General features: G+C 46.8%; 1 protein-coding gene across 1 annotated transcript in view; it reads left to right on the top strand.

Moving 5' to 3' along the window:
- Positions 1 to 20,820, top strand: part of Capn8 (calpain 8) — a 73,023-nt gene that overhangs the window by 32,605 nt on the left and 19,598 nt on the right. The window contains exons 3-11 of the mRNA XM_059280317.1: positions 1,492 to 1,610; positions 2,433 to 2,566; positions 3,480 to 3,648; positions 4,363 to 4,446; positions 6,609 to 6,694; positions 8,658 to 8,732; positions 9,431 to 9,591; positions 15,639 to 15,814; positions 19,287 to 19,298. Coding sequence (XP_059136300.1) covers positions 1,492 to 1,610; positions 2,433 to 2,566; positions 3,480 to 3,648; positions 4,363 to 4,446; positions 6,609 to 6,694; positions 8,658 to 8,732; positions 9,431 to 9,591; positions 15,639 to 15,814; positions 19,287 to 19,298 — 1,016 coding nt within the window. The remainder of the gene's footprint in view (positions 1 to 1,491; positions 1,611 to 2,432; positions 2,567 to 3,479; positions 3,649 to 4,362; positions 4,447 to 6,608; positions 6,695 to 8,657; positions 8,733 to 9,430; positions 9,592 to 15,638; positions 15,815 to 19,286; positions 19,299 to 20,820) is intronic.

Here is a 20,820-nt window from a genome sequence, read left to right as displayed (position 1 = left end):
TTGATATATATGTGCCACTTAGGACTCAATACTCAACAGTCTCTTAGTCTCAGCGCTTTGACCAGCTGAATCTCACTGGTGCCTACTGTAGAAAGGGGCTTTTCTGGCTAAGGCTGAGAAGGTCTAGTGTTTCTCATGGGGACAGTGATGCCTGGAGCACACAGGAGGTGTTAGAGCTAGAAGAACCAGATGAATAAGAGAAACAAGGAGTGCTTCACTAAACCCCAGACTCCTAGGGCCTGGGGTCTGCAGTGAAGTGGAAAGAGGCAGGATTGGGGGATATGATGACATATTGTTTTATACAATGTGAGGGACACTAAGGACGTTTTGCCCTCCGACTCCACAGTACCATGAACATATACACAAGTGTGAGCAAAATTATATAGCTTCCAGGGTGCTTGTCCCTCCCACTCAGAAGGTTAAGGTAAGCATGTAGTGTCTGGGGCTGTGACTCATCAGTTGATGTTGTCACTGAGAGTCAGCAATGCTGTCTCCGGAGGTGGCTTTCAGGAACCTGGGAGGTCTGTCTCACGCAGAAGGGTGTTTTCGATCTGCTTCTAAATTTACTCAGACATTCAAAGTGACCAACACCAAGCCCCGGGATGTTTAACCTCTCTTGACTTTCACTCCTTCTGCTTTAAATTATGGTGATTTCGTGCTCGTCACTATTGCAAGGGAACTATAACCAAGGCTCTCATGGTGAACTCTGAAATATAAAAGGACCATTATACTCTACACAGATCATGCAGAATCAACTGTCATTACTCAAGGCCATAGTGGGAAAGGATCGATCAATCGCTCACTCACTTACTCACTCACTCGCATACCTTATGTGCTCCTGAATAGCTTCAGTGTTCCTCCCCACCAAATGTATCTGAGTTAACAACAAATGGGACAGAAGGACAAATTCCTTTCTGTTTCTCTCTATTTCCATTCCACTGACTGGGAACCTGGGAACTGTGAAGTGGTCAGCATGCAAGGCACAGCAATAGGGATGAACAGAGAGTTTCCATGCCTGAGGAAAACCCTCCCAGTGAGGCCTCAGGAGCTGAATGTGTGTGCACTTCAGCCACGAGAGGAGACTCTGCATGCGTGACTTAGGTGAGGGGTATTGTGCTCTTTGGTTGACTGTGTCCTTCCAAGACTCAGTGCCGGGCACCAAGCCCAGTGAGATCATGCTAAGGAGTGGACCGTAGGCATCAGTGGTCCTCCAATGGGGTGGGAGAATTAGGCAGGTCCTTCAGCCCACTTACTTTTCTGTCGTGTATAAACCAGCATCAAGCAGAGAGGTAGAACTAGAGAGTGACTCTCACCGATACCAATTCTGTCGGCTTCTTGAACTTTGATAAGTACATTTCTGTTGTTGATATGTAACCCACGCTCCGGAATTGTATTACAGCCAAAGGCAGTCTACAACAGACATGAACTCTGGAGTGATGGGACAGTGAGGGTCTGGCCTGACGGGCTCCTGTCTCCTCTGATCCCTTGCAGGTGACTGTTGGCTGCTGGCAGCCATTGCCTCCCTCACCTTGAGTGAAAAGCTGCTTTACCGAGTGGTCCCCAGGGACCAGAGCTTCCAGAAGAACTATGCAGGCATTTTTCATTTCCAGGTATTAGGCCTTGCTTGTGACCTTGGCCACCACTTTTGTAACTTAGCTATTACTTCAAATCTGTGGAATCAGAAACTTTGGAAGTGAGGCCAATACTGACGTTAGATTATCCCTCTGGGTGACTTGGGTAGACACTCCCGGTTGAGAACCATTCCTTTATACATCTATCCAACCATCTTCTTTCCCTTTCCTTCTTCCCTCAGGCCATGGGGCCATAAGGGAATCACTCTGGACTAAGGACCAGGAGATGTGAGCCTGAGCCACCCACTTTGGCTCCTGGGTGATACTGAGCAAGCTCTCTTCTCCACAGACTCCCAGAAAGACTAGATGTTTCCTGGTGCCGGTGGCATCTCCTATGTGTGGATGAGGCATAAACCCTCTCAGGGCATTTAAGGTTCACAAAGCCTGGAGACTAGCCTCACTGACAGCAGAGACTGATAGGTAAATGGCGCTGGTGGCGGTGCTGGTTACCATGAGCCATGGCCACGACTACCAGAGTTACAGAGAGCTTTATTAGAAGGAAGGAGGGGCTAGGAGGGAGGAGAGCCAGGCCCAGAGGGAGGGAGAGATGGCAGGAGCAGAGAGCAGAGAGCAGAGAGGGAACAGAGAGAGAGCAGAGAGAGAGGGTGGGGGTCCGCATCTGGCTTTTTAAGGCACAGATTGCGTGACCACGCAGTGGGTATGTAGTCACCAGCGTCCCCTGATGACGTAACACCCCTGAGGAGTGAGGGCAGAATCCTAACAGAGACCCCATCCAAGGAGGCTGCTGAAGGACCCTTCTCTGCTTCTGCATGTGATAGGTGGTATGTTTTCCACCCCCAGTTCTGGCAGTACGGAGAGTGGGTGGAGGTGGTCATTGATGACAGGCTCCCCACCAAGAATGGACAACTGCTCTTTCTACACTCGGAAGAAGGCAGTGAATTCTGGAGTGCTTTGCTGGAGAAAGCCTATGCCAAGTAAGTGAGATGGTGAGGAACCAGAAGCCCCTGGGGCCTCCCCGAAGGCTCTCACCTGACCTCCCACTCAGGGTGCGACAGCCACATTTTCCCCAGCATCCAGACATGCCCAGGCTAAACCGAAAGCACCCTTCTGAAGAGAAATAGTAATTTGGGCTGGGAATTTAAGATCTCATCTCTGTGGCTGGAGATGTGTAGCTCAGTGATAGAATGCTTGCCTAGCAAGGGTAAAGCCCTGGTTCAATACTCGATACACCACAAACATAAATACATTATATGTATATAAAGATCCTAACTCTATCTCATTAAGACTGTCTCTCTAGCTACTATATTTTCTTCTCTCAGACCCCCTGGTAAGATCTTGGGGCAGAATGAATGTTTATGTGATGATGATGATGATGAAGAAGGAAAGAAGGGTTTTTAGCTACCAAATTCAATGAAGTTTCGGCTCATTCCTTGAGTGTCGTGTTCCTGACGGACATTCAAAGTTGAAAGGCTTCTTTGAATTAGTCTTGTTTACTATCACTCTGTTCTGACACCCTAATAATTTTCTCATTCTGTTAGGGTAATCCTTAACAGATACCCCTCAGCCTCAAGGGAAGGCTCCCCATTCCTAGCTGTGCTGGACACCCAGAAACCCAAGCAGTTAGGGCCAATTCTGGAAGGATTTTTGGTTTTGAAAGGGAGTGGGAGACCTGGAGAGGGGCTGCCTGAGGATCTGTTCCTAGTGAAATCCTGGGGTGTCTGTCTAAAACAGTGGCCTGTGCGTGTGCTAGGCTCCTGGTCAAAGCTGGCCAAGGTCTTTCCCTGGCCCTCTGGCCTATGTCCAGCATTGTCCCTTTCCAGTCCTGTGGTTCCCTTATTAGGTTGCTCATGACTGTGGGTGGTATTTATTCTCTTTCTTTTTCAATAGGCTCAATGGTTCCTATGAGGCTCTTGCTGGAGGCTCCACGGTTGAGGGCTTTGAAGACTTCACAGGTGGCATCTCTGAGTTTTATGACTTGAGGAAGCCCCCGGGCAATCTGTACCACATCATCCGGAAGGCCCTCCGTGCGGGATCTCTGCTGGGCTGCTCCATTGACGTGAGCCTCAACTCTTCCCTTTTTCTCTCTTCTCTGGTGACGTGTGGGTTTACAGTGCGCAGGAACTGGTGAAGACCTCATGCATGGGTGGGAACTAGGCTTAGTCACATTTTAAGATTATGTTTTGCTGGTAACTGTTGGCGCCACTTTATTACGGCTAGACTCCTCACGAGAGCACAGCCTTGTCTCCTGGATCGTAGGCCCTGTCTACTTACCCTCTGTTTGCTAAATCATCTTAGTCTTTGGGAAAGCCAATTGGCAGCTGACAATATTTGATGGACTTGGAGATCCCTGAAGAAAAGAGGAGGGTCCAGCCCTGACAGGAAGGTTGGCTGTATGGAATGCCAATGTGGCCTTAGAGACCAGGTCTGGAAGCCACCAGCCTGAGGGCCGGTTGTTATCTATCTACCCAGATGCTCTCTCTTCCTCTCTGGCTGTCATAATGGGTAGTTTCATTTGTTTGTTTGTTTGTTTTTGAAACAGTGTAACTATGCTCTCAGTCACACTCTAGGCTCCGCAGCCGCTCACTACCTGCCTGGCTTATTAAAAGGGGTCGTCTAGAGATGGGTCTCTCTGTCCGTGAGTTGTTGCTGCCCCTGTATTCTTCTCGCCTGGGAGAGCCCTGGCTGTGTGGTGTTCTTTTAGAAAGCATTGTAGTGCTGACTTCAAAGAGGTCAGCGTCAGCCTCCCTGACGGGACTCTCTCCTTGACCAGGTCTCAAGCGCAGCCGAAGCAGAAGCCGTCACCTGGCAAAAGCTGGTTAAGGGTCACGCATACTCTGTTACCGGAGTCGAGGAGGTAGGAAGGGATTAATATGAAATCTGGGGTGTCCCAAGAAAGTGGTAGGAGATCCCGCTGAGAAATTTTGGGTTGCCTTTGAGCTTTCCTGTTTACTCAGGGCAAGTTTCTCTCTGGATGCAGAGCCCCAGACAGATGTGCAGTTAACTCGTGTTCACTACAGGGTACCCGCAACTCTTAGCTTCTCAGAGGACAGTATCTGAGTCACCTTCACCCTAGCTGTCTGGCTTTAATTAAATTTGCCTCTTTTCTGAGGTGTGATCAGAAAAGTTATAGGGACTATCAGATTCTACACACACTCCAAGCAAATGTTCGTGTAGGCAAAGCAGTATAAACTCATAGGAGTCCCTAAAAGAAGAAATAATTTCTACTCCATTGTTCAGGATGATATTTAATAATGAGAAGGCACATAGATATTCTTCATTCTCTGGCCCCAGCACGGCCTATAATATTCATGACTTTTATTTCATATGGTCTACCTACATTCAAATGGGGTTTGAATAATTTGGTTTATAGTTAAAAGCATAGATATAAGTGGATGATAATGAAGGTAAAACACATCAACCCAGAAAGTGTCACAACTGAGAAATAAATTTTCTTTGGGTTTTCCAGTGATTGTGCAGAAATAGCCACACACTAAGTACTCCAGCTCTCACAGCTTATTGTAATGATGACGGTACTCACTGCACATCTTTCTATTGAATGTGGTATTGTTAAATCAAGTCAACTTCGTAAACATGAATGGAATGTGTGAGGAAACTATGGGCTAGTGTATGATGCAAATGATGGTGATAAAGACCTAATAGACTGACCTGTTTGTGTGAATTTGTGCCAGTATGTGTGCAGGGGTGCATGGGGACCATACTTGAGTGCTCATTAAATAGTAGCATGAGGTAGTATCTTAGTCCTTTTCTGTTACTATAACACAATACCTGAATCTGGATGATTTATAAAAGAAAGAGGGTTTTTTTTTATCTCATGCATTTGAGACTGAGAAGAAGAATACTGGGTAGCTTCATGCAGCTTCATAACAGTATCAATTGGAAGGATAAGTGGGCACATTCAGAAGAGAGACAAACAAGAGGAGACTTGCAATATAACACCTTTAGCAACTAATCCAGTCCTGAGAGAATGAGAACTCACACCAGAAGAATGAACTCAGGCTTGTAGGAAAGACATGAACCCCATCACGTGTTTTAGAAAGCTCCACTTGCAAACCCCACAACAGAGGTAACCAAATTTTACCACAAGTTCCTGACGGCATTTATACATTTAGGCTTTGGAGACACTCTGCTAGGCTCCTACGCTTTTCCTGGAGAGAGGTGAACAAGCATCTACTCAACCCAGATAAGGCACCAGGGATGACAGATCAAGGAAACAGTTCCACCAGACCCACCTCAGTAGACCAGTGGTCATACTGTGCTGGCTTACAGAAGCCTGGATGATTCAAGGGCAGCTGCAGCACCAGAAAGCTAGCATGGGTGATAATACATGAAAACTGCATCCCTGGAGCTCCTTGCGTGACTTGTAGGCAGCACGCAATGAAGAACCTCTGCTTGCTCTGCAACTGTTCGCTGCTTTTACAACCTTGGGGAGGGGCTTTGTGAATCTTGTAACTTTCAGGAACTTCCTGGGCTCCCAAGTTTCCTTTACTTCCCAAGTCTAATGAGCTTTCTTGAGGAGGGGATAGTTATACAGCTAACTAGGTAGTCTTGAATAACTGGGCTTCTCTGGGTCTCCTATTGTTGAGGTCAAAGTATAAAGTTTAAATAAAGCAACCATGCATTTGAAATGTTTAGCACTGTGCCTAACCCAGTAAGTAGTAAGCAATCAATAAATGTTAACTTCCACAACATTGGCATCATTTAGGGGGAATTTATTAGAATGCTGTCTCCAATATTCAGAACAAGGTCCAAGTTAATCAACTGCAAAATCTAAACCTAAGTTTAAGTAGATACATAGTTGGTTTTGTGGTAGACTCACTCTTCATTTGTTCTAATAGCTTGTGAAAGCAAAATATTTGACCGAAGCTTAAACATAGAATGGTAAAGAAAAGGAAAGTGTGGTCTTTTGGAGACATTTGAAACACTGAACACCCTGGGTGCCGTCATGCACCCCAGACAGCAGCAGTGTGGTGATTTCCCTGTGTGTGGCTCTTGCAGTTGGATTTCCGTGGCTGCCCAGAGAAGCTGATCCGACTGAGGAACCCGTGGGGTGAAGTGGAGTGGTCGGGAGCCTGGAGTGATGCGTAGGTCCCTCTCTCTCTTTCCTGATGCTCACCTTCCCTGTATAAAGGTGTCATGTAACACACACCATAAGCAATGAGACCCATTGTTCAGTGGGTTCTGCAGCACTTACTGTCTGTAGGTTACACAGCATGCTGTGGAAATCGTATTCCATGGTTCCAGGTTGGGAAAAGCAGAATAGAAACCACTTTGCTGCAGTTTTTGATTACGGATTTCTGCTTTGGCACTTAGAAATTTGGCAGCTCCATGAAATTTTGCTTAGTGTTAAAGGCTTACCTATTTCCTACCACACTGGTTACTACAAGGTAAAATCAACTACTCACAATCTGCCACAAACACTATTCTCCTGAGTACTAAGAAAAAAAAAACAAAGATGTTGGGAGAACCTTGATCCTGGGAGCTATGGCCCACTCAGGCAGTGATGAACGGGAGTGTCACTTACCCCATGAGTTCCTGACTAGATGGGTGTTGATTACTGGGTGGAAGGACAGTCTTTGGGCTGCCTATCTTCTGGTAAGGGAAGTCAGTCCAAGGAGATGAGGGCCTGGAATGTCTATACTCTGGCATCTATGTCCCTGATGTCCTCTACTAGCCAGAGACACAGTCTGGGCTATTTACCTACTGGTAGTTGGAGGAGGAGGACATGGACACTCTTAGGTGACGTGTCTGAACCTCTTAGCATCCAGCTGTGTTTTGCTGTTGTTTAATTTTGAAATATCAACATTAACAACAATAAAAATCAAACCAACTGGGAGATTAGATTAGATCTAGAATTCCCAATCAGATCCCCTAACTTTTGCTTGTAACAAGCACACTGTGGGACTTGGTACTGACTAAATGAATGTTTTGATGGCTCCAGAACACTTTTGCTGGTCTCCAAGTGTTCAGAAGCCAGCTGGAGGGAAAGGCTGGGCCCGGCTGTCTTCTTGGCTGGGGAGGAAGGATAGGGGCTTTTGCTGAGTGTGCCCAGGGTAGGACTGAGTGTGCTCAGGGAAGAGCTTCTGTTTGTTTTTAGGACTGAGTGTGCCCAGGGAAGAGCTTCTGTTTGTTTTTAGGACTGAGTGTGCTCAGGGAAGAGCTTCTGTTGGTTTTTAGGACTGAGTGTGCTCAGGGAAGAGCTTCTGTTGGTTTTTAGGACTGAGTGTGCTCAGGGAAGAGCTTCTGTTGGTTTTTAGGACTGAGTGTGCTCAGGGAAGAGCTTCTGTTGGTTTTTAGGACTGAGTGTGCCCAGGGAAGAGCTTCTGTTGGTTTTTAGGACTGAGTGTGCCCAGGGAAGAGCTTCTGTTTGTTTTTAGGACTGAGTGTGCTCAGGGAAGAGCTTCTGTTGGTTTTTAGGACTGATCCTGACACTGTTCACTTATCTAGATAAGCATTTCAGGAAAACCCAAAGGTCAGGCAGCTATAGACAGCATTTGAACAAAGTACATGGACATTACCACAGAAAGGTCACCAGCAGGACACAGGGGAACATTACTTCAAGGAAATTCCCATAAAAATGGGCCTGATAATCAAAGCTGTAGACTTGGGAAGTGGACAGTGTCTGTGTCCCTGGAGCTGGCTGGGTCCTCTTATAAATTAGTCCACCCCAGTCTGATAGAAGATAAGAGTGACAAGTTACTAATGGATACAGTAGTACTTGCCTTTCTTGTGACGGGTCCTCCTCGTTCCAATGGTCAGAGGTCTGTGGGTCTTAATTGGAATGTAAAACTTACCCGGATAGTGAAAATTAAAATAAAGTCATTACATTTCTGCTGCATGCCCTGGCTGCCCCTGCAGGGGCCCATGTCCTTGGCTTCTTCTTCCATCTCCTTCTTCCAGTGGTACACTGCTTCATACCAGGTCCAGCCTGTCTTCTTTCCTTGATGGGGGTGCATCCCATTTGAGGTGCTTTAGGGCCATGTAGCTGCAGCCAACAGCTTGCATCCCAGCCATGGCCACCTTTGGTTCATTTCTCCCCCTCCACAGTGCACCTGAGTGGAATTACATAGATCCCAGGAAGAAGGAAGAACTGGACAAGAGAGCAGAGGATGGAGAGTTCTGGTGAGAGGCTGTGTCCCCTAGGTGGTCAGTCTGGTCTAAGGTACTCAGGAGGACCAGTCTCCAGGACTTCCAGGAATGTGATGAGGTTCTTAATTCAGGGGCCACTATTTTTTTCCTGCTCCCTTGCCCTAGTATAATTCTCCTCTATTCTCGTATCTAAAGCCTTGGGACCCAGATCTCTGTGCCCACAACAGGACCTGGCCTGTATGCCTGTTGTGAGTCTAAAACAATGCTCTCCACCCCCCGCCAAATTCTAAGGCCTAGTTTACAGTCAAAACAGTATTCTTTCCTTTGCCTGGGTTGGGAGGGGGTGTCTGTGGAAGATACAATGTCTTAGAGGATATCTCCACACTGGATATCATGGAGAATTCTTCATAAATGAACCTTTACTGGGTTTAGCTGTGATCCAGCCTAGAGGCGAGGGCTGCACTGGCATCCCGTCCTGGGGGAGTCCCTTTGGTTCATGGTTCCAACTCTGTGTGGCTGGCAGATACAGGAGAGAGATTTTTAGGAACTGAGATGCTGACCACAGTGACAAATTTAGACGGTAGCTCTGTTTGTTTGTGTCACTGGGCTGTAGACGGAGGGAACCCAGGCAGTCTAGAGCTGCTGGAAGACAGGGCTCTTTCCTGGGCCTTCAATCTCTCTTCCAGTCCAGCCCACTTCACTCACTCCCTTCTGGTCCCTCTATTCTTCAGGATGTCCTTCTCGGATTTCTTGAAGCAGTTCTCTCGACTGGAGATATGCAACCTGTCCCCAGACTCTCTGAGCAGTGAAGAGGTCCACAAATGGAACCTGGTGCTCTTCAACGGCCGCTGGACACGGGGCTCCACAGCCGGGGGCTGCCAGAACTACCCAGGTGAGGCAAAGGCCACCTGGCTTCTCCTCCTGGGCTGCATGGCTTTTAACGTGGATCTCGGGACAGTGAATGCCCTTGGATCTGAGGTCCTGTTTCTTCTCTGGCTTGGAGGCCAGGCCGGCAAGGGGGGACAGTGGGTTTGCAGCTGTCTACCTGAGGCCTTGTCTCGGCTCCTGTGTGTTTTAATCATCCTTGCTTCAGCCACCCCAGCTCTCCCAGCATGCTGCTTTTCACACCCTGTTCTTGGACCATCACTAAGGCCTCCTGGGCTTCTCTTGGGTTTCTGCCTGCCCTACCTGGTTCAGCTGGCTGACACCGGCCCACTGAGCTTGGGAGTAGAATAGTTAACAATGTCAGTAGACAATCTAGCGTCTCAGTGGGCCGCACTCAGAAGGGCGGCCATTCTGCTTTGTGCTGCCTGAGTTACGGCTGAAGGGGTGAGGCTGTGGGGGTCAGGAATGGACATACCCAGGCTATGTGTGGGTCATGTTCCATTCTGCGTGGGGGTCATCAGCGATCCATCCCTGCTGGGGATATCCCGGGGCAAACCACTGCTTTTGCCTTAACTCTGGCTCCCTTTGAGAGTGGCCTCCCTGGTTCTCCCAAGATGACTAACATGTCCTTGTGTAGACTCCTCCTAGGTCGCGTCCACTGAGACAGCTGCTGAGGAAACAACTGAGAAACGACCCCCAGCTCTCAGGAGACACAAAGGAAAGAAAAACACACTCCCCTCTTGATAGTCCCCACCTCCGTGCTTCCCTGGCTGCTGTTGCTCCGTTGATTTGTGTTGATTGACTCGGCGTGTCCATGCAGGGGTCAGGGGCAGCTGCCGCCGCTGCTTTCTTCCCAGCCTGAGCACTGCATGCTGTAGAAATGGTAGCATTGTAAACCCCCATGTGGGTACAGATGGAGCACAAGGTCTTACCTCCTTCCCCATCCATCTCCATCTGGCTGCAGAGACCAGCTGCTGACAGACCTGAAGGGGGAGCTGGTGGCTTGCCCCCATCAGTCAGCTGAACAGTTGTGAGGCCTGAGGGGCGTTCCTTTCCTGGAGCTTCCATTTTTTTCAGCCCTCACAGTGGTTCATAATTCCTACCTTCCAACTCGCTGGGGCGCAGTGAGCCTTGTAACTCCAAGCACACGAGGACGCGCTTTGTAAACTGTGCAGTGTTATACAAATGGGATGTATTATTTTTATGGCCCATTCTCTTCCTCTAGTACTGTTAAGGAGTAAACAAAAAAATGTAGGGATTGCAGTAATGCTACATTTGGGAGAAATTAAAATATGCTCACCATTAACAAGCTCTTAGAAAAGACATAGGAAATTCGCATGGATCAATCTGGAAGCTCAGAACCATAGGGGGTGCCCAAGGTATCTGCATGCACCAAATCATAATCCCATCTGCGCTGCCAGCTAGCTGTCAGGAAGAAATGGATTGTTCTTGCCTCGTGGTAATGGAGTAAGTACAGAAGATTACCGAATTTTCTGTCTCCCCTGGAATTCACAGACACCTGATCTTAAAATCCATACACACCTGTGCCGTGAGTGAAAAAAAAAAGTCTAGAAATGGAGGCTCTGAGAAGGAGGAATTAAATAAGTACTCTCACTGTTACGGAAAAAAAAAATAATGAATGGGCCTTGGACATATGTGAACGCTATGCTGTCTTATAGAGTTTGCACCATCACACAGAGATTGTAAAAACACCCGCTGACCCCTGCTCACCCGAAAACAAACACTCCTCCCCAAGTCTTTGTTGCGATTGAATGCCTAGCATGGCGGAGCCTGTCAGACCTGTCTTCAATTATATATACTCTCAGCTTAACTCCATCAAAGAACTCTTGTGTGTCTGTGGTGGATCCCTTAGGCTTCTCTTGGCTTAGCTTGGGTAGTTGCTAAGTTGAGAGATCTTTTTCAAAAGTTGTCTTTGAATAAAGGTGTTATGTGTGTGTGTGTGGAGTGTTGCTTTGTGCACGTGTGTGCGTGCGCACTTGCAGATGTTAGGTGTCCATGCTGTCTCTCATTCACCTCTCCTTATTCATTCTCTTTCACCCTCTGTCTCTTATTCCTCTGAGACAGGGTCTCTTGCTAAACCTGGAGCTATGCCAACAAGGCCTAACAAGCCCCCTGTTTGTATCCCCAACAGCACTGGGTTTACAGGCACATACATTGTAGGCTTTCTTAGACCACCAGCCCCCAAGTCATGACATGGACACTTATTATAAATTATGAATGCTCGCCCTTAGCTTAGGCTTGTTTCTAGCTAGCTCAAATCAACTCATTTCTATTAATCTATGTGCTTCTCTGAGGCTCATTTACTTCATCTACCTACTGTCTATCCTGCTTTTTTGCTTCCTCTGTGTCTGTCTGTCTGTCTGGCCCCTGGCTGGCTGGCTCCTCTTTACTCTCTGCCCACCAGCCTTGTCTGTTCTTCCTCTGCCTAGCTATTGGCAATTTGGTTTCTTATTAGACCCACCAGGTGCCTTAGGCAGGCAAGGTGAAACAGTAACATATCTTTACATAATTAAACAAATGCAGCATAAACAAAAGCAACACATCTTTACATAGCTAAACAAATATTCTATTCTACAACATTTACCTCTTTTTGTCTGAATAAAAAGGAAAGGATTTTAACTTTAATATAGTAAAACTATATATAATAAGAATAATTATCAAGTAAGAATTGCATTTACAATATCAAGTTCATTTATATTTGGCAAATTTAGAGAAAATACTCCATTATTTGTCCTATCTTGGTGAACCCAAAGTTTTGTACCTAATTCATCTTCTATCATAACTAAGGAAAACTATAACTATAACTATCTAGTCTTCAACTTCATCAAAGACCCCAGAAGGATATAATGTTACCTGAGTAAAGAGGAAGTGCAGTGCAAGCCACTTCCAAAACTATAGAAATGACAGAGACATCTGGCTTCCTGGACAGTCACCCAAGGTTCCTCTGCAACACTGGGGCATCCATCTTCAGCCTACAGGCCTAGAATATCTGGCAGACATTTCTATGAATTAGGAATTTGGAAGGACTGTCCCACCTTGTCTTGGCAAAGTTCAGCTTTCCTTTGTGCCCTGCATGTCCTGTTTGGATGGTATAATGTTAGCAGTAGAGGCAAGAACAGTTTCTTGCCCACTTTGGCACAATGAAAGCAAATTCCACATGGAGGTCCTTCAGTGCCCATCTTTCTTTTATGAAGTTGATTGATGCTGTCAGGAGCAGATGTGTCTCACTTCATGAAAAGCCTTAGGTTATTAAGCATTTTAAATGCCATATTTTGTAGGTATCTGAAGCATTTGAAAATCACCTATCTAAAATGTATGGGTTTAACTTTGAAAACATATTTAGCATGACTACAGGTTTGATTATTATAGATGAATAACTACTAATCTGCATTTCTTAATTATACATTACATTTTAAAATGAGCTACATAGGTATAATACCTTAAACAAGAGTAGAAACATACATACAATATAACAAAAATCATTTTAAATTTGTATCAATATACCAAAATCCATACCAATGTAAACTATTTGAGATTAATAGTTGTCTTTTTACCCTTTATTCCTATATTGCCCCTAAATGATTATATTTATAACTCACCAAATGACCAAAAACCACCCACCACACCTCTTGAGAATGTGAGTGTGGTGTTCTCTAGACTGCTTCCTGTTGTCTGAGGGTGACAATATCTCCAGGGGACCCTGAGAAAATTGAAACAATGGTCAAGTCCTGGGGAAATCGGTTGTAACATTTTTTTTGTCCTGTTTCAGAATTGTTCCCATGCAGAGGAATCAGTATAAATGTCACCTGTCTTGTAGGTTTTTTTTTTTTGTTGTTGTTGTTTATTTCTTTATGTCTGTAGCCAAGATTTTCAGGAGGTCTCCCCTGATCAAACCTGATCTCTCTTAACCTGGAAGGAATCCACAGCCTTTCATTTCCTGTGGAAACAAAAGCAACAACTCTCCCCCAACACAATACATCTTCTGAATTCCATTTTAAAGTGAAGGCATCCCTAAAGTATCTAGGCTGGTTTAATTCAGCAGTCCCTGTTATAGTCCAGTGTCTTTCAGCAGCTACCATTTGCTCATCAGCATTCAAAAATTCAAAGTTAACACCATATAGGATCCAGATTCCCTGAGTATTTCCCATCTTTAAGTGGCCTTTTCCCTTTATATTACTTTACTCTCTCTTTAAAGACTTTATTATTTTTAAACTATTTTTTCATATGACTGTCTATGCCCATTTTCTTTTCTTTCTTAAGAACAACAAACATTTTTTAAAAAACGCTAACATGTTTAAAGGTATTTTTTGATCTGGACCTGCCTTACTGTCTACCTGTAGTGTTCTCTGACCATGTGAGCCAAACTTTAAACTTGCCTGTGGCTTAGTGCTGGTGATTGACCCTCCCTGCTTGGGTCTGTGAGAGCTGAGCTTTATGCCCCATGGGCATGGCCAAGAGCTGCATTTAACTGGGAGCTGCATTTAACCACCCCAGCTCTTGGTGCCTGAAATATGGCAGGTGTTTAGTTAGCTTGCTGTTTCTGCTTAACATGTTGGCTGCTCAAGTGCTCTCTGTATGGCAGAGATGTGCCTCTGTATGCTACAAGCGCCAGGCTACTAGGAAGCCATTTTTTTCAGCTTTCTTATGTGCCCCACATTGGGTGCCAAATGTTGTTTTAACTTCAGCACAGTGGCTTTGCCTTAATCTGCTGCTATCTCAGGCAGCAATTGCAACTCTGCAGTTACTGGGCTGTTTCTCTAGCAGTGGCCTGGCAGCTCAGACTACAGCCTGGTGAGAATTCTGTTCCTGCAAGCACTGGCCCTATCACTGCTGCTAAAAGTGAGAATTCTGCTCCTGGAAGAACTTGGCCCTATCACTGCTGCTAAAGGTAGCTTTAACTAAATCTCTAGCATTCTAATTATGAATAAGACTCGAGGTTCAAAGGCTGGGGTGAAAACCTTCAAGCTCAGAGAGGCTGAGTAACAACTACCTAACCCTTTCTCCTTTCTGTTGTCCATGGAAGACTGATGCTTCTGCTTTGCCAAATGAGAAAAAGCTGAGCCACTCCAAACTCCACCTTTTTACTTCCTGTGACTCTCTGTTCCTCCAGGATGCCCTCTGAGGTTCTATTGATTACTTTCTGTTAACCAGTTGCTAACTCAGCCTCTTTACCCAAGGTTAATTTTATTTAATTAGCAAAAATGCAAACTTGGGGTTCACAATGTGTTCGAATATCCCCCAACACACATGCATAGCCACAACTGACATTTTGACATGGTGCTGGGATCTGAACTCAGGTCCTCTTGCTTGTACAACAAGCCCCCCTACCCACTAAGCCACCTCCCCAGCTCAAAAAGTCATCTTTTTAAGTATCAATAGGTGGTGTAGCAGGAATGCTTAATGACCTTGTGATTTCTCTTACATTATTGAATGACTTGTCTGGAAGGTCGTATGTCTCATAAGCAGGCTGTAACACTGGACATCTCTGGAGGCCCGTTGGGCTGAGGGATAGAGGATGGGTCTTAGGGCATCATGGGGTTGTAATCCAAAGCTGGGGCTTCTCCTGGGCTTGGTGGAGCACATGAGAGTCAGATGGCTTTCTAGCTATGAGGCAAAGGCCTTCTTGGTTCTTCTGGGACTCTATTGTCATCCATCCCAGAGATACACTTCTCCCTAAAGAGCTCCTTCCAGGTGGAATCTTCAGCTAAGAACAGGAAGAAATGAAGACTTCCAGGAAGGCAAGATATTGCTTCCTGGTGCAGTACAGAGCAGCCTGGGATGACAGGATCTCAGATTTCACCACAGTTCTGGGCTACTGGTTGATCAAGCAGACAAGATAGACATTCTAAGCATCTACCTGTGGGGCAGAGCAGGGAGGTGGGGGACTGCTTTCCAGTTCTACTGGGCCAGGCAATCTGGCCAGTGTTACCCTTTCACTGGGACGATGGAGGTTCTTTCTTTCTTTCTTTTTTTAAAATTTCCATTCTTCATCTCCTCACCCCTGTTGGACCATTGTCCCTGGATGGTTTCCAGCCACTTACTGGACCAACCCCCAGTTCAAAATCCATTTGGATGATGTGGATGAGGACCAGGAGGAGGGCACCAATGAATCCTGCTGTACGGTGCTGCTGGGTCTGATGCAGAAGAATCGCAGACGACAGAAGAGGATCGGCCAGGGCATGCTCAGCATAGGCTACGCCATCTACCAGGTACAGCTGAGTCAGGTTCCTCCATCAGGGTGCACTGATGTCTTCGATCAGGATGTTTCGGTCAGTGATTGGAGTGCATTTTCCCTATTGCTCAAATACTCTTAATAAGATGTTGTCCTTGCTCCCTTACATCCATAGAACTCTTACCGAGGCTTGGATTCCATAGTCAGAGATTCATCCCTATGGCTGGAATTTCTGCTGTTAAGACTGAGATATGCAACTAACTCATTGCACTTTACCTGTCAGTAAGAACTTAGTGCAAATTTGCATATTCGACTCTTTTCCAAGAAGAGGTGTCTCAGGGGCACAGGAGCCCAGAAGATGAGGGTGGAAAACATTTGAGCAATAAAATGCATTTCAGAGTGGGAGCAGATGGCTGGATACAGAAGCCAAATGTATATAGTCCCCTCTTCCTACCATAGGAAGTCAACTGGAAACACACAAGGCACCCGCTTGGGTCCGAGGAACCACACAGCCTTTTTTGGTTCTGGAGTCTCTGGATTGAGGAACACAGCTGGTTCTTGTCTCAGACTTCAGTCCCTAGTTCAGGATGCCAGGCTTCTCCAGTGACTGCCCCTCTGTGGACTTCATCTCCCTGACACAGTAAATCAAGTCTTCGGGGTTGACAATCTACCTATTACCATGCTACAGTCCTACTTCTTTACCCAGGCAAAAACTCCATACAACGTATCCTATGGGAACTCAGTTTTTAGCTTTTTGGTATATTACAAGTGAAATTTCTCGGTTTAAAAATACAATTCTAATCAGGAAGACCCAGAGCTGCTAGGAAGCCCAGCATCTCAGTATAAATTAATGCACATAAAATAAGCATTGTAATAAATTTTGAAACAAGGAAAAATTCAGTTGCCAAGCCCATACCATCTTCCTCCGACTCCATTTATTATAGTCTTAAACTTAAAGTTTCAGATGTGTGTGTGTGTGTGTGTGTGTGTGTGTGTGTGTGTGTGTGAAAAACAAGTTAAGGAAGGGTTTATTTTAGCTTACAGATCAATGCACAGTCCACCATGGCAAGAAGTCAAGGGAGCACGAACTTGAAGCAGCTGGTCTGCAAAGGGAAGAGAGCAGCAACTGCACACTGTTTAGCTCCCTTTCTGCACTTACATACTCCAAGATCCTGGATAGGGAATGGGGCCACCCACAGTAGGCGAGTCTTCTTATGTAAATTAACAATCCTACACAAGCCCACAGGCTTATCTTCCAAATGACTCGAGTCTATCAAGTTGGCCATTAACACTAACAATGTATGTATGAGTGTGCATGTGTGTGTATGTGTAGTGTGTGTGTGTGTGTGTGTGTGTGTGTGTGTGTGTGTGTGTAATTGGAAGAATGGGAGGAGTGGAAAATAATTGCTACTTAACAGCAAAAGAAAAGAATTGAAAGTAACTCAGCTCCATTTTATTCCAACCTATCTCTTCCAGCCCTGTCTAGGCACAAATACTGTAAACCCACCCTCACTGCTTACAGAGATAATAGCCCTGCATGCACCCCAACACAGCAAACTTGCCTGAGCCTCTGCTCTGTGCCATGTGCAAAGCCAGAAGCTGGGGACACTGAGTGCTAGCACACAGTTCCTGTCCTCTGGGTGCTCCCAACCAGGAATGGGACTCTGATGGCAAGGCAGGGGGATCTGTGATGGTGAGGGAACCTCAGCTTCGTGCTGGGGGAGCCTTTAACCAGGTCTTCAGAAGATGACCTGCATTTACAAGGTGGAGAGGAGAGAACATTCTAGCCTGAAGGCACGCCATGTGCTCCCTGACAGCTTAAAACTTAGTGACTGTTCCAGAGAACCAACAGTTGGCAGAGGCAGTTGCAGGGTGAGCCACTCAGGGATGGTGGCCAGGGCTTCATCTGTCAGGCCTCCTCATTGTGCCTGATCAACAGAACATTTTTTTCTCAATAGCTGTGTGTGGTATGGTGTTTGCACCAATAAATAATACACACAGCATGTCAGTTTCATGTATCAAATTATAGCTGTTTATAAAATACTCCAGCGTATGTGATCTGTGGTCCCACTTCTTGTCATTGGAGGCATATAATTTAGAGCCTGAACTCTGTGAACAGATTGATTTTAAAGTCAAATTGAGGAAATGGATGTAGGGAACAGCTGGGGTAAGGGGAGCAGCTGGGGTGAGGGGAGCTTCTGGAGTGTGGGGAGTAGCTGGGCTGCAGGGAGCAGCTAGGGTGTGGGAAGTAGCTTGGCTAGTAGGGGATATCATATTTTTATCCCTGCCGGTGTCTCTCTTCTCTGGCTGTAACTGTCTGAAACTAGACTCAAGCCTGAGGCTGAAAACCTGTGGCCAGTTGAGAAGCTGCCAGGTACCCCTGAAGGCTAAAGAGCCCCCCTCCTGCCCTTGCAGTCTCTGTGGGCAGTGGCTCTTCCTGTCTGGCTCAGGGGACTCAGGGCCAGGTGGACTCACAGCATATTGTCAGAAGCATCCAAGTTGTGGAGGAAAAGCTGGCCAAAGGAATTACAGAAGCTCCTGATGGGCGCAGAGGCCTCTGTGTGGCTGACTGTTTTAAACTCCAGATTAGAGGAGTGCCATGTCCCTTGACCACTCTAGCCCTGCTGAGGGGATGCCAGGCAGACCCTACTTCCCCTCAGAGTAGAAGGCAGTTGCACAATGGGCCTAGGCTGTCAGCATGCTCTTCTGGATCCAACAGCCTGTGTGGTGGGGCAGAGGAGGAAGGACCCAGCAGGACTAGGTTCTCTTTTCCAGCCTGACACGGGAGCACTGAGCATAGCAGGGCTCCCCCTCGGGTCTGAGAGCTCTTCTCCATAGTCTTCAATTGTGTCCCCGAGAGCTGCAGCTGAGCTGGTGAGAAAGAATTCACTACCTCGTGTAACCAAAGCAAAGGACAGAGAGGAAGGATGCTTGGGGTGAGGGAGTCAGGCCCCCGGGACACTTTCTCTCCACACCCTTCTCTAGTGTCAGTGACATTCTCCTAATCTAGCTTTCTTCACTGCCCAACGTCACCAGCATAAAGGAAGGAGCCCCTTTCCTTCCAATTTAAAAATCTGGGAGGAATCTCCTATAGGCCTAGTTTGGGTCACCATGGCTGAAGACAGGATCAGTTGTGACTTAAGTTGAGTGGAATTTTCTTTCCAGCCAAATCCTTGTTCTGGCAGGCCAGGGTAGGAAGTCTCTGGGAAGAACTTGGATCCAATTTAAGCTCAAACATTATTACTTTTGAAGTATTTGGGAGATCCTGATAGATTACACAAAGTAAAAATAGGGGCGTCCCCAGCCTCAGATTTCTAAGACTCAGCAGTCTGCATATGGCCTTGAATCCACCGGGCACTTCCAAGTTCAGAAATGCTCACCCCCTTTCATTTCAGCTAGAACTTCCTCCCTGTGTGTTGCTGTCTGTCTGTCTGTAAGGTGTAGGGAGAGATGCCCAAAGGGAGGGACTTGAGCGCTCAGGTGACCTGCTCTTGTCTTTTGTCCTGCAGATTCCCAAGGAGGTACGTGAGTATCGCCTGCCCAGAGACTGCCTTTGGCTCCTTCCTGCAATGGAGTCAGGCTCTCCTGTGGATACCCTTTTGATCTGGTGAGCTGGTAGCCCTGAGAGCCAGTGAGAACAAGGCCAAGTCCCACCCTTTGGGAAGGGGACAGGGGTGATCCTTCCCCCTATATGAATGGCGGCTTGGTCTGACTAAGGTGATTGCAGCGTGCTATAGGTCCCCTTTTGTCTGGCTGACAGAAACAGGTGCCCTGGTGGCTGGTTAGAGAGGGAAGTGCCAACTTCACCCTCTGCTCTGGCTTGTCCCATGCTTCTCAGTAAGTCACAACTGGTTTAGGGAATCCCATCAGTAGTGTCCTTATGGTCCGAGGTTCCCTCTGACCTCCTGAGCCTTGGTCACTGGTACCACCCACCTCAGCTCGTGGAAGCACTCCTGAGAGAGGACCTGCATGGCCCCAGAGGAGAGCGCAGTCAGCACAAAGCAAGGACCCAGAGTGTGCTTGCCCAGGGCGGTCTCAGCTGCAGCCTAGGAAGTCTTAAAAATCTCAGTGTACAGGCTACACCCCAGCCAGTTATATAGCAGCATCTTAGGGTCAGGAGAACACAGGCATTGTAAGTTTATAAACAGCCTTGACTCCAATGTGTAGCCATAGCTGGGTTTTGACCTGGAGTCAATTGCACTAATTATGCAGTGGTGTGTGATGGGCTGCTGCCTTCTTTCCTCTGCCAGGTTCTCTGACCAGGGATGTGGGTAGACCCACAGGGCGAAGATTTATAGGCTTGGGCCCAGACAGTGTTCCCAGATTGGGACACAAATGCATGCTATTTGTCATGGAGGGAACAGACAGGGTGGTGGTTTAGTGCATTATTTTCACTACTAGGAAATACTGGAAACCATACCCGAGTTAAATGTGGTTAATGGTGGCTCCCATCAGAGATGCTCCACTGATGTGAGTGTGGGGTCCTATGTATGAGTGGTAGAACTTTCCCCAAGGGCGCTCACTACAACCTTGGCATAGATCCGGTGATCTGCAAGTGTCACAGAGACTTCTGGTCAAACTTGAATTTGCCTCAATCTCTAGAGGGATTGTTAAATCACACACCATTGGGCCTCACATCTATAGCATCTGGCTCTATGGGTCTGGAGTAGATATAACAATTTGCACGTGCCCTACCCTGCAGGATTCACCTATTGACCTCAGCCTCACACTTTGAGAATCGCCGTCAGTTGAGTCCCCTTGATTCCCATACCATCACTGCTAGCTGAGTTATGTCAAGGGAAGACATGAAGGCCAGAGATCCTTGACACCTAACTGGATGGGGTCTCTGATAGCACAGAAGAAATCCAGTTCTTGCCTCAGTGGCTCCGGGTCCCACTCCACTCTGGCCTCCTAAACAGGGATTATGTGGTTGGTTCCATCCTTGGATTCTTCTAGAAACTCTGACAAGAAACCTAGACAAGCCCAGGTATCAGTTAGCCGCCCACCTGTACTGACAGCTCCTTCTCCTGCTGGAATCTTTCC

Source organism: Peromyscus eremicus, chromosome 15 (assembly GCF_949786415.1).
Source record: "Peromyscus eremicus chromosome 15, PerEre_H2_v1, whole genome shotgun sequence".
Classification (NCBI taxonomy): domain Eukaryota; kingdom Metazoa; phylum Chordata; class Mammalia; order Rodentia; family Cricetidae; genus Peromyscus; species Peromyscus eremicus.
This window is presented reverse-complemented; position numbering and strand designations above follow the sequence as displayed.